Genomic DNA, 14,235 nt, shown 5'->3' with positions numbered 1-14,235 from the left:
TCCTCGTAAATCTCCTCTGCACTCTTTCCAGCTTAATGGCATCTTTCCTATAGCAGGGCAACCAAAACTGAGCACAATATTCCAAATGCTGCCTCACCAGTGGTGTGGCTGGCAAGACCAATGCTTATCTTATACTTGCTATGACACAGAACACTTGCAGGCTGCCCATAGAACACTTTATACAAAAGATGTATTTCATTGTGTGTTTCAATGGACATGTGACGAATAAAGATATCTTCTCTTATCTTACCTTATGCTGGCTCCTTGAGAAGTAGTACCATTAGTCCCATTCCCCTTATGTCCATAAGGAGTTTGTATGTTCTCCCCGTGTCTGCGTGGGTTTCCTCCGGGTGCTCCGGTTTCCTCCCACATTCCAAAGACGTGCGGGTTAGTAGGTTAACATGGGCGTAATCGGGCAGTGTGGGGTCATTGGGCTGTAAGGGCCTGTTACAGTGAGGTATTTAAAAAAAGATGGTCATCAACACCCCTTTGGTTTTTTTTTGCCTTTATCTTAAACTAAGGGACAATTTACAGTAGCCAATTAACCTGCCAATGTGTCCTTGGGATATGGGAGACCTATGTACACCAATGCAGTCACAGGGAGAACATGCTAACTCTGCACAGACAGCACCCGATGTCACATTCGAACCGCTGTGACACACAAGGTAACTGTTTGCAATCTGTGAGACGGCAGCACCGACAGCAGCACCACCAAGCCACTCTTACACTACCCACCCCTAACTACCAGTGAGGGAGTGGTGATGAGCCACCTCTTTGAACTGTCACAGTCCATGTGGTGAAGATGTACCTAGTGTTTTTGATGGATTCAGACTCAGCAACAGTGAAGAAATGTTTTATAAGTAACTCCTTGATTTATAAATGCTTGACTTATGAACTTACATGATAACACCACAGACTTGTTGGCATTTGAGGCTTCCATTTAACAAAGTTATTTTTCACTGTTACACATAATATGCCACTATCCACCCACAGAATACATTGTACTGAAATACATTTCACCTACCAGAAATGCACCTGAGAAATTCCCGTGTACAGTATGTGAAAGTACACGATATAGTTATTTGCAGTTTGGTACAGAAGCCTGAAGTCCCATGCCACCAGGTTCAGGAACAGCTACTTCCCTTCAACCATTGGGTTCTTGAACCAACCGGCAAAACCCTAGTCACTACAGTGACCACTTTGCACTAAAATGGACTTTGTATTTTTTGTTCTAATTGTGTTTTCTTGTAAAATTTGTGTATAATTTACATTTATGTTTTTCTTGTGAATGCTGCTTATCTGATGCTCTGTGCCTGTGATACAAGTAAGTTTTTCATTGCACCTGTGCACACATGGATTTGTGCATGTGACAATAAACTCGACTTTGACTTTGGTGCTTCTGCTCATATGGGCTGCAAAGAAAAACTCCAATGAGCTGACATCCGATTGTTTGGAAATTCTGATGGCCCAGCATCTGCCTCACTCATTAATCAGGAATGTGAGCCAGGGGTCCAGAGTGCAAGTTGGGTGTGAGACCAGAACACCAGGGATGAGGAATATGGGATGGTCTGTGGTCAGAAATGGGACCAGGGGTGCGTGTATACGTCCTGCTCCCTTTAAACTCTCTGGGTTCACTGGAAAATTTATTGTACCACTGGAAAATGTGTAGAAACCTGAAATGAAATAGGTATCCAACGGTCCAGAAAATCTGTTGGTCCTGCAATACCAAAGTCCCAAGAGTGCTGGATTATCGGAATTAAACTTAATTCAATCCCTCCCTCAAATACTCAGCAGGAGGTGCTGTCCAGTATGACTGACAAGGTAGAGAATTCGACCAGGAACCATCCTGGGTTTATGATGATTTAGATGTTGCCTTGAAGTGTTCTTGAGTTCCAAACCCTCAGGACACCTCAAAGTTCTTGAGAGGTGGTCAACTATTTTTTGACGTTACATTCCATGAGACACAACAGCCAATTTACGCAGCAATGCACTTCCACAGCAATATGATTATTTAGTAATGTTTGTTGAGAGATAAATGTTTGTCAGGAAAACTGGGAGATCTTGCCTGCTCCTCTTTTATGCAGCTCTTCTACTTTATCCAGGAGGGCAGATTGGGCCCAGGTTTGATGCTGCTACACTCATGTGTATTTCTGTAGCTGGGAGGAGTGTGCAGGCACAGGGTTGGTCAGGTGAGAGACAGAGTGTGCAGGTACAAGGTTATTCAGGTGAGAGGAGTGTGCAGGTACAGGGTTATTCAGTGAGAGACAGAGTGGGCAGGTACAGGGTTATTCAGGTGAGAGACAGAGTGTGCAGACACAGGGTTATTCACGTGAGAGACAGAGTGTGCAGGTACAGGGTTATTCAGGTGAGAGACAGAGTGTGCAGACACAGGGTTATTCACGTGAGAGACAGAGTGTGCAGGTACAGGGGTATTCAGGTGAGAGGAGTGTGCAGGTACAGGGTTATTCAGGTGAGAGACAGAGTGTGCAGGTACAGGGTTATTCAGGTGAGAGACAGAGTGTGCAGGTACAGGGTTATTCAGGTGAGAGACAGAGTGTGCAGGTACAGGGGTATTCAGGTGAGAGGAGTATGCAGGTAGAGGGTTATTCAGGTGAGAGGAGTGTGCAGGTACAGGGTTATTCAGGTGAGAGACAGAGTGTGCAGGTACAGGGGTATTCAGGTGAGAGACAGAGCGTGCAGCCACAGTAAAGACTTGTTTCACACGGACTGTTTGTATCCGTCCAAACAGAACATAGACTGGTTTACTGAACCTTCAGAGCACTCTCCCAACCTATCCAACAACCACAACTGACAACCACCTCCCCTTCCCAGTCCAAACATCCCCTCCAATTCTCACCCAACTGTGAATGCCCTGACCTCCTGCGTGCCAGCAGACAGCTGTTAAATGAGATAAAGCATGAGCCAGCAGTATTTCCGTTTCAGTGTATTGCAATATGTGGATTACAAAACTCTGATAGATATTTCTGTAAAAAGGATAATACAAAGACACCAGGAAGTGGGGCTGGTCTTGATGTCCTGCAGAAAACACCAAAACCAGCGGCATCAATAGTACAACTGGTTATTAGTAGAAGATAAAACAGAGCAGTGGCAAAAGAGGCTGGATCTGGGTCTGTAAATATCAGCATAGTAATATACACAAGAATAAATCCACTACATTTGGTTTATATATTGGGGAATGTGCTCAGGTGATGGGGAACGTGCACAATTGTGTTTGGTGAAGCTCGTGGCACTTCTTCAACACTGGGCCCAGTCTGAATCTGGACTGTCCATTTCCTCAAGCCTCTTTAAAACAAAAGTGTTTTAAATTAAGCCTTGTGCAATTTATAAACGATGGGTTGAATGGGTTTGTGGGCTGGCTTTCCATTTCTAAACCCACCTGAAGCAAAATGGAAGTGAAATTCGACCCCATTGTGTCCATCCGCTTCCCCCCCTCACCTTCCAATATCTCCAAGCCACAGTACTGAGCTGGTGCATATGGACCTCTGGTTGAGTAGTCCTGATCTCCCTTGCAGCCCCCAACAAACTGGTGAGGAATCTGACCCTGTGAAGTTACTTGTTTCGCCTCCCCATCTGAATGTCTACTCAGTTTCCCAGTGGTCAGGCATCAGTCCCTGGGGAGGGATTTGGTAATAGCCCAGGCAGGTCAGTTACCTGATCACGATTAGCAGCAAAAGAGGTTTAACGAGTGATCTTTGATCTCCCCCCTTCGGGTATCCCGTGGCTCCCAGTAATGGGTCTGTTGCTCATTGCTGCCTGAGCCCCAGAACGGTGATCGGGTATAAGATTTATCGCTGGTTTTGATCTCCCTCTGAAGCCCGAGGTGGGAGAGGTATAAAGCAGTGTCTGTTTGGGATAGGGGAGGGTAAAGCAGACCCCTGTGAATCAGCTTCGCCTCCAGCTGTGGTCAACCTGATCACAGCTGTTTAAGTGTCTGCCTGGGAAGGGTATTAGCGGATGTCATGGAGTCTGTATTACTCCTCACTCCACAGTCAGGCCCCGTCCATCTCAATGTTGGATCCACAGGGCTCGGCTCGTTGTTCCTCTTCAACAGAGTCATTGAACAGGAACCCTCTGACTGATGTATCTGTACAGAAACCGGCTGACTGATGTACCTGTACAGGAACTGCTTGACTGGCATATCTGTACAGGAACCGGCTGACTGATGTATCTGTACAGGAACTGACTGGTGTATCTGTACAGAAACCGGCTGACTGATGTACCTGTACAGGAACTGCCTGACTGGCGTATCTGTACAGGAACCGGCTGACTGATGTATCTGTACAGGAACTGACTGGTGTATCTGTACAGGAACTGACTGACTATTGGGGTGACGAGGATCTCTCACTCTCTCTCTCTCTCTCTCTCTCTCTCTCTCTCTGTGTCAGAGGCAGGTCCTAATTTTGACGTCCTGAGAAACCTGCCATGGTGGGCAGGCCAATTGAGAAGGGAAGGGGAATGGAGGGGCAAGGGGAGGGAGGGGCAAGGGGAGGGAGGGGAAGTGAGTGGAGGAAGTGGGGAGAGAGGGTTGTGGAAGCCACCGACGATAAGAATCAGTCTGCTCAGTCTGAAGTCTCAATGGGCTGAATGTCCTCTACAGGCTTCTATATACTTTCTTCATACAAAAAGCTGGTGGACGGACAGCGAGATTGTCATGCAAGGTTACAGCAGTAGGTTTATAATCCGGAGAGTGCGATGGCTGAGCTTCCTTTTCGGCTCGCACCTCTCTCCTTTGTTCAGGCCTCTCCTCCTGGGCTGCTGAGTTTAGAGCGGCGCTCGGGGATCCTCCGGGGGTTGACAGACACAGGCCGCCATGCCACAGCGTCGAGTACGCCAGCGGGCTGTGTCAGGTGACGGGCCGTGCCAGTCTGGAGAGGGAGCCCTCGAGCACATCCTGCTGGGTCTTCGGTGGTGCGGTGGGCAGGAGCTCGGCTGGGGGTCGCACACGTCTACAGTTGGGCTTCAGGTGGGGAAGGGCGAGGCACAGGTTGTGTGGGGGCGGGCGCGCCCTGTAAAAGACAGAGACATTTATTACCCGCACAGCTCTCCTCCTCTTACAGTTGGGCATCAGCAGTTCACCCACCCTGAACAGACAGACACAGACAAGAATGTCTCCTCAAAACAGTTTGAGAGGCTGACTGGTAATTGGTTTATTGTCGAACAAGATGCCCATCTAAGCTAGTCCCACGTTTGGCCCATATCCTTCTATAATTGGGATATAATGGGATATAATAAGGGACATAATTTTAAGGTGATTGGAGGAAGATACAAGGGGGATGTCAGAGGCAAGTTTTTTTACACACAGAGCGGTGGGTGTGTGGTACGCACTGCCGGCAGAGGTAGTAGGGGCAGATACATTAGGGACATTTAAGAGACTCTTAGGTAGACACATGGATGATAGAGAAATAGGGGGCTATGTGGGAGGGAAGGGTTAGATAGATCTTAGAGCAGGATAAAATGTCAGCACAACATCGTGGGCCGAAGGGCCTGTACTGTGCTGTAGTGTTCTATGTTCTATAAACCTGCCCATGTCCCTTTTAAATGGGTTTCGACCCGAAATGTCGACAATTTATTTCCTCCCACGGGTGCTGCTCGACCTGCTGAGCTCTTCCAGCAGATTGCCTGTTGCACTTTTTGAACGTTGTTAATGTTCCTGCCTCAACCACTTCCTCTGGCAGCTTGTTCCATATGTCCACCACCCTCTGAGTGAAAAAGTTGCCCCTCAGGTCCTATTAAATCTCTCCCTTCTCACCTTACACCTGTGCCCTCTAGTTCTTGATTCCCCAACCCTGGAGAAAGACTGTGTCCATTCACCCTATCTATGCCCCAAGTATGTCACACATACCGAGATAGAGTGAAAAGCTTTTGTTTGCATGCCATCCAGACAGATCATTCCATACAGTACATTAGTACATCAAGGTAGTACAAAAGGAAAACAGAATGCAGAATATAGTGTTACAATTACAGAGAAAGTGCAGTGCAGGTAGACAATTAAGGTGCAATGGCCACAATGAGGTAGATTGAGAGATCAAGAGTGCATCTTTAGCACAATTGGGGTCTGTATTCTTTGTTTAGAAGATTGAGGGGTGACCTGAAGAAATATAGGATCCTGAAGAGGTATGACAAGGGTAGATGTTGAGGTTTGAGATGTGGGCAGGCACGGTAGTGTAACTGTTAGTGTAACACTATTACAGCGCCAGCGACCCGAGTTCAATTCCGGCCGCTGTCTGTAAGGAGTTTGTATGTTCTCCCTGTGTCTGTGTGGGTTTCCTCCGGGTGCTCTGGTTTCCTCCCATATTCCAAAGATGTACGGGTTAGGAAGTTGTGGGCATGCTATGTTGGCGTCGGAAGCGTGGTGACACTTGCAGCCTGCCCCCAGAACACTTGATGCATTTCACTGTGTGTTTCGATGTACATGTGACTAATAAAGATGTCTTATCTTATCTACTGGGAGACTCTTGAACGAGGGGACATGGTTACAACGGGGTAGTCATATAAGTGAGTAGGAAGTTCTTTTCGCAGAGGATGGTGAATCTCTGGAGCTCTCTAACCCACAGGGTTGTGAAGAGCATTCTGACTGGTTGCATCACTGCCTGGTGTGGAGGCTCCAATGCGCAGGATCGAAAGAGGCTGCAGAGGGTTGTAGACTCAGCCAGCTCCATCATGGGCACAACCCTCCCCACTATCGAGGACATCTTCAAGAGGTGATGCCTCAAGAAGGCAGCATCCACCATTAAGGACCCTCACCACCCGGGACATGCCCTCTTCTTGTTACTACCATTGGGGAGGAGGTACAGGAGCCTGAAGACCCACACTCAACGATTCAGGAACAGCTTCTTCCCCTCCGCCATCAGATTTCTGAACGGTCCATGACCCCATGAACACTACCTCGTTATTCCTCTTTTGCACTATTTCATTTATTCATTTTTTGGTAGCTTATAGTAATTTTTATGTCTTGCACTGTACTGCTGCCGCAAAACAACAAATTTCATGACATATGTCAGTGATAATAAACCTGATTCTGATTATTTAAGATGGAGGTAGATAAAAGTCTGAAAGATCGGGGAATTGAGGGATTTGGGCACAAATCGTGTTTGGACAAGTACTTGGATGTAGGTGGAAAAGGGCCAAATGCGGAAAATAGGACCAGCATCGTGGTCAGCATGGATGAGATGGGCCGAATAGGCTGGTTTCTGTGCAGTATGTTTCTATGAGAAGTGGAGGGGAGGCTGGTGTAGACCAGCCTGGATCATGGTGAGTGACGTGGCATGCTCAAGGGACATGGTGGCCAACTCCTGCCCGTATCTTCTTCCATTCTTATGTTCCTCTGGAGAATGAAGGGCACAGTGATTAATTAACTGAAGAAAGGACTGGGTTAAAGTAATTGTTGGTTCTAAAGATTCAGTCTAAAAATCAATGTAGCAAAACGTCCCAAGGTGCATTCTGGGAGCGGTATCCAACTGGACACTGAGCCACAGGAAACGTTGAAATCGGTGACTATGGTCAATGTGGTGGTGAAAGAGTTAACAAGTGGTGAGATATCAGAGATCATTCCTGTGCTTGGGACACAGAGACAAGGTCACTACTGGTGGAGGACTTGAAGTCGGGGAGGCCAGAACTGGAGGTTGGGAATCTGGAAGGGTTGTACGTCTGAAGGAGGTAGCACAGGAAGGAAGAAGAGGGAGATACAGAGTTAACGTTCCAGGTCCGAGACCCTTCATCAGTTCTGATAATGAGTCTTTGTCCTGAAACAGTTGCCTGTTTCTCTCTTCACAGATGCTGCCCAACCTGCTGAGTGTTTCCAACATTTTGTGTTTTCTTTTTCAGATTTCCAACATCCGCAGATTTTTTTTGGGGGGGGGGGAGGGATCGCAGTGAGACCGAGGACTGTCGAACTGGAAGCCAATGTCGGTCAGTGAGCGCAGGGGCGATGGGTGAATAGGACCTGGACTGAGTTAGGATGTGGGCTGCAGAATTTTGGGTGAACATGGTAAGCTGGAGGGAAGACGGTGAGACCTTTGGAGTGAAAGAGATTGAGGCAGGTGTGTAACTGAATGAGGACATTGCTTTGCTTCGATAGTAGAGCAAGGCTAACTTTAAGGTGAGATCGGAAGTGAAATGGGGCTACCTACTGACCAGAGCTGAATCTGTCAGGGTTAATCACAGCCTTATAATAAAACCACTGTTGGAAAACTGACCATTTCTACCTGGTCTTCTGCTCTCTGCCAGTTGTGACCACCTCCCTCTCCCTTCCCATGAGCCATCCATACTGGGTGAGTGTCCGTTCTAACTTGTTTGGAGTTTGACAACTGCAATTATGCCAACTTTACCAGGGTTTGGCTGTGCCTGCTTCTTTCTTCTCAGGAGACTGAGAGGAGTTGGTAGAGCCCATGATGGAATGGTCTGTACAAAGCTGACTGCTCACTAACAGTCATACAGAGCTTACAAACACAGAGAGAGACCATTCAGCCCAACAGGTCTGTGCTGGTGATGACTCTCCCATATAACTTCAACATGTTTCCCTGTTACTTCCCTTTACAAGTAATTATACAGTTTCACTTCAAAATACCTTGACTACTCCAGTGGAAGTTCCATGTTCTCACTACTCTCAAAACAGAAAAGTTCCCCCAGATTACTTAGTGAACTTTTTATTTCTATCTCCCAGATCTGCAATCTCCCACAGACAGAAACTTCATTCTCTTCTCTGAAGAGGGCTCTTCAGAACTTTTTTTGAATTTCCAGAATCTTTTGAATCAGTTCTCAGCCTTCCATTTTTTGGAGAAGAGAGCTCCTGACTAACGTTCACAACCTCCCAAAAAGTATTTGTTAAAGCTTTTCTGGTGCATTTACACCTTTCTTGTAACATGGAGAACCGAATTGTGTGTAAAACACCAAGTACTTCAAACCAAGGGGTATGTAGATCAAAGAAAGGGCAGTCACTACCAGCAGAGAGAGGGAGAGGGGGAGAGAGAAAGACACGGAGATAGGTGGGTGGGAAAGAGAGGGGGAGAGAGGGAGAGGGGAGAGAGAGAGAGGAGAGAGAGAGAGAGGGAGGAGAGGAGAGAGAGAGAGAGAGAAGAGAGAGAGAGGGAGGAGGGAGGAGAGAGGAGAGAGAGAGAGAGGGAGGAGAGAGGAGAGAGAGAGGGAGGAGAGAGGAGAGAGAGAGAGGAGAGAGGGAGAGAGGAGAGAGAGAGAGGGAGGAGAGAGGAGAGAGAGAGAGAGGGAGGAGAGAGGAGAGAGAGAGGAGAGAGAGAGAGAGAGAGGGAGGAGAGAGGAGAGAGAGAGGAGAGAGAGAGAGGTTGAGGGACAACTTTATGGAGGGATAGATAGGGCAGATAGTAAAAATCTTTTTCCCATGGTGAGAGTGCCTCAGACAAGAGAGAACACATTTAAGTTGAGAGGTGGGAGTAGGAGGTTTAGAGGGGATCTGAGGGGGATTTTTTCCACCCAGGAAGTGGTTGGAGTCTGGAACGCGCTGTCTGAAGAGATGATGGAGGGAGGTACTTTCATGACATTTAAGAAGCATCCAGAAAAGTTCTCAAATCGCTAAGGCAGAGAAGGCTACAGGCTGAATGTGGGCAGATGGGATGAAGTGCAGGTACAATGGGTGCCATGGTGAGTGAAGGGCCTTCTGTGCCGCACAACTCTGCATCTCTATGATAAACCTGGTGTACTCACTGTTACAACCTAGAAACCAGAAGGTACAGCAGGCTCCCACGATTGGATAATCTGTTTTCTTTGAAGGATAGATATTGGCCTAAGTGACTCCCCATCTACTAAATAGTGTCATGGAATCTGTTACATTCACTTGAGAGGACAGACAGGATCTGTGCCAGCTTCTGGGTTGTGGTTTCAAGCTCTGACTGGAAGGCGGTTAGCATGACGCTAGTACAGCACCAGCGACCTGGGTTCAATTCCGGCTGCTGCCTGTAAGGAGTTCGTACGTTCTCCCTGTGTCTGCATGGGTTTCCTCCGAGTGCTCCGGTTTCCTTCCACATTCAAAAGACGTACAGGTTAGGAGCTGTGGGCACGCTATGTTGGTGCTGGAAGTGTGGCGACACTTGCGGGCTGCCCCCAGAACACCCTATGCAAAAGATGTATTTCACTGTGTGTTTTGACGTACATGTGACTAATAAAGATATCTTGTCTTATCTTACTAGAGCTTACAGTGGGACAAACGGATAGGCAGAGAGCGTGGGATAAAGAGAGATGGAAGGGGAGAGGCATATACTGAGATAGAGTGACGAGTGAGGTAGAAAGGGACGTTATGAAACAGATGGAAAGGCAGATTATTGGTTGGGAACAGGTTCAAAACGTTGACTTTATGGGGAGGAAATGAACAAAAATTGGATTTAAAAGTGTGGTGACATAAACGGATGTGGTTCAGCACCCACTTGATCAGCAGCTCAAGTTGCGGAGTTGGAAATGGACTTAAAGACACTGGGAAGAAATGTAACAAACAAAGAACAGACGAAACAGGCGGGTGTTTCCTGCTACTGTCACTGCCTTGGTAACTGGCAGCTGAAGGGTTGGGCAGGGGATGCTGAAATACTCACAGGGGAGGAGCTGGAAGCCTTCGAACAGTTCAGGTGTTCGTAGAGCAGGGACGCAATGTCTTTCTGTCCGGTTTCAACCGCGATGGAGAGAGCTGTGCTGCCGTCCTGCAGGTGGTGAGAAAACCATCAGAACACACAGGATAAACAGTCGGAGCCATGTCCCTGATATACACCATCTGTGTACCCACTGTGGCAGTACTGTGTACACACTATCTGTATACCCACCGTGGCAGTACTGTGTACACACCATCTGTATACCCACTGTGGCAGTACTGTGTACACACCATCTGTATACCCACCGTGGCAGTACTGTGTACACACCATCTGTATACCCACTGTGGCAGTACTGTGTACACACCATCTGTATACCCACCGTGGCAGTACCGTGTACACACCATCTGTATACCCACCGTGGCAGGACCGTGTACACACCATCTGTATACCCACTGCGGCAGTACCGTGTACACACTATCTGTATACCCACCGTGGCAGTACTGTGTACACACCGTCTGTATACCCACTGTGGCTGTACTGTGTACACACTGTCTTTATACCCACTGTGGCTGTACTGCACACACACCATCTGTATACCCACTGTGGCTGTACTGCGTGACGGTCTCCGCGGGCACCCTGCTTGAGTTCCGCGCTCGGTGGGCCCCTCAGGGGATCGCGTGTGTCATGGATGGTGACAATGCGATTCTTCTCTGAAGTGTTGTGTGTGCACTTAATGGTTGTAAGTTAGTGTTATTGCTGTAGTTATGTAGATGCAAAATTTTTCTTCTGTTTCCTGTATTAGTTGTAGCATTTTGACACTGGGCGTCCTTTTGTAGTGCTTTTAGCAAATAAACGTTTGTATTAAAGGAAAAGTGCCCTGGCTCATCCAGTAGGGGAGCAATCCCCCTCACTCACTCACGTTGTCTGTCAGAGTTATGTCACAGCCTGGCACCGCGAGCAGGAGCCTGACAATCTCCGTGTGGCCGTGCTCACAGGCGCACATCAGTGCCGTCGACCCGTCGTCATCCTGGATACTGACATCCGCCCCGCACGCCAACAGGGCCTTGACCATCTCTGTCCGTCCATGGCTGACCGCGAGCATCAGTGCTGTCTGACCTGCCTGTCCGTGGGAAGGAATAAAAACCAACACCGTTAACCCCTTCAGTGCCAAGGGTTCACTGCGGTCTGCAGATTTCTGCATTCTGTTTCTCTCTTCACTACCTCGAATTGGAATTGGAATCGGTTTATTATTGTCACTTGTACCGAGGTACAGTGAAAAACTTGTCTTGCATACCGTTCCTACAGATCAATTCATCACACAGTGCATCGAGGCAGTACAAGGTAAAGCAATAACAGAAAGCAGAATAAAGTGTTACAGTTACAGAGAAAGTGCAGTTCAGGCAGACAATAAGGTGCACTGTCATAACGAGGTAGATTGTGAGGTCAAGAGTCCATTTTACCATACTGGCAAACCGTTCTTATAACAGCAGTGATTTTGGATTTACTTTTAAGAATGGATTTACTGGACCCAGTGCACAGACATGGCAGAATTTCTGTGATCCTTAAATATCAAATCAAGTTCGGGTAAAAGCTCAGTTTATAGCAGCAGGATTTAGCTAGGAAGTAACTGGAGTGTGGCCAGCACAGGTATGCAACAGTCCAGATGAAGGGTCTCAACCCGAAACGTCGACTGTCCATTTCCTTCCATCGATGCTGCCTGACCCGCTGTTCCTCCAGCATTTGGTGTATCAGGTATGCAATGGGTAGATACTCTTCCAGTCACACTACCCTCTTTGCAACTGCTGCTGGTTTAGAGCACAGAGCACTACAGCACAGTACAGGCCCTTCGGCCCACAATGTTGTGCTGACATTTTATCCTGTTCTAAGATCTATCTAACCCTTCCCTCTCACGTAGCCCTCCATTTCTCTATCATTCATGTGTCTATCTAAGAGTCTCTTAAATGTCCCTAATGTATCTGCCCCCACAACCTCTGCCGGCAGTGCATTCCACGCACCCACTGCTCTCTGTTTCTTACCCCTGACATCCCCCTTATACCTTCCTCCAGTCACCTTAAAATTACATCCCCTCATGTTAGCCACTGTCGCCCTGGGAAAAAGTCTTTATTTAGAACCCCAATGCCCCAGGAGGGAAGGCTACATATTTAACACCTTTTAATGACCTTGCAACATCACAACGCAGCTAACAGGCTAAATAATAAATTTCTGAAGTGGACTCACTGTAACGTAGGGAATTTGGAAGCTAATGGGGACACTGCAAGTGGGTACTACAGTAATGAAGAGATTAGTATTGGTGGTTACATTGGTCAGGACGTTGGTGCCTTTCTTTGATGTAATGGTCCCATGCCCTTCAATAGGGCAGATTAGGCTCTGATTTAGTGTCTCACAAGAACGTCTTGCAGATGTAGTCAGGTCTGAACCGAAGATGGTGAGAGGTCAGTGGAACAATGGCTTGCTGGCTCCTGGATCCAAGTGGTCGGGCTGGACAGAGGCTAATGTCTGGACAGCGGGAAGGGATTGGATGGGTGGCAATGTTTGAACTTTAACCCACCTGGCTGGCCTTGGCATTGACGTTGCCCAGGCGAAAAAGCTGCATCACAGTCTGCATGTCGGTGTCGGACTGCAGAGCGGCAAGCGAAGCCAACATGATGGCAGTGTAACCGGCCTTGTTCTGCTTGTCCAAGTTGCAGGTGCCTGGGACAGAGGAAAGCGAGCACAGGTTAAACACACAACACTCCGCAGCACAAGGTTCAACCAACTGTGGCTACTTATCTAGGGACGTGGTAACCACAAGAAGGAAAGACCTTTCACATGTCATAGGGCCTTACAGTCAGTTACATTTACTTCTGAAGCATAGTCACTGGAATGCACAACTGGTAGAGCCGCTTCACAGCACCAGAGACCCGGGTTCAATCCTGACCTCCGGTGCTGTCTGTGTGGAGTTTGCACGTTCTCCCTGTGACTGCGTGGGTCTCCTCCATATCATCTGGTTTCCCTCCACATCCCAATGACGTCCGAGCTGGGAGGTTAATTGACCTCAAACTGCCCTAAAATGAAGAGGGGACGAGGAATGACTGTGAGTATGGGGAGAATAGGAAGACTGGTACAGGAATGGGATTGTTCTGTGAGCTGAGTCAACTTGATGGGCCAAATGGTCTCCTTCACTGTCATATGTAAATTAGAAAACTTACTAGTCAATTTATGCAAAGTTCCACAAATCCAATAGAGTATCCAGCCGAAACATCAGCTGTTTCCCTCTCCCCAGGTGCTGCCTGACCTGCTGAGCATTCCCAGGATTTTTTTGTTTTTAGTTAAGATCCCACATAGCACTGATCTTGTTGATCGAGTGACGAACACAGGCTAGGACCCTGCACTCCCTGCAAGGACTCAAAATAACGGTGGTGGGACTTCTACTTCCACCGGAGAAGAGCAGGCAGATACCAGATTAATCCCCACACTGTAATACTCTCTCAGCAGCACACTGAATACCAGGCTAGTCTTTGTGCTCAAGTCTCCAGAGTAGGACTTGAACCTATCTGTAATGACGCCCTCTTGCTACAGCTGGAATTTACAACTTGCAGGAGGAACCAGAGGTCTAAAGCACAACCATGGTTAACACATGATCTTTATCTCACAGCTCCAGAGATCT

At 47.7% G+C, this 14,235-nt stretch overlaps 1 protein-coding gene across 17 annotated transcripts in view; it reads right to left on the bottom strand.

Annotated features, from left to right (window-relative positions):
- Positions 1–1,064: 1,064 nt before the first annotated feature.
- LOC127585086 (KN motif and ankyrin repeat domain-containing protein 2-like) overlaps positions 1,065–14,235 on the bottom strand; it is a 142,470-nt gene continuing 129,299 nt past the window's right edge. For 16 of the 17 annotated variants that reach the window (XM_052042251.1, XM_052042252.1, XM_052042250.1 and 13 more), the window contains 4 exons: positions 13,138–13,280; positions 11,488–11,688; positions 10,575–10,679; positions 1,065–5,027 (listed from right to left, as the gene is read on the bottom strand). In XM_052042251.1, the coding sequence (XP_051898211.1) occupies positions 4,968–5,027; positions 10,575–10,679; positions 11,488–11,688; positions 13,138–13,280 (509 nt within the window). In that variant the 3' untranslated portion in view covers positions 1,065–4,967. The remainder of the gene's footprint in view (positions 5,028–10,574; positions 10,680–11,487; positions 11,689–13,137; positions 13,281–14,235) is intronic. The other variant, XR_007958469.1, reaches the window with a different exon arrangement.

This window comes from Pristis pectinata, chromosome 31, assembly GCF_009764475.1.
Source record: "Pristis pectinata isolate sPriPec2 chromosome 31, sPriPec2.1.pri, whole genome shotgun sequence".
Lineage (NCBI taxonomy): Eukaryota > Metazoa > Chordata > Chondrichthyes > Rhinopristiformes > Pristidae > Pristis > Pristis pectinata.
This window is presented reverse-complemented; position numbering and strand designations above follow the sequence as displayed.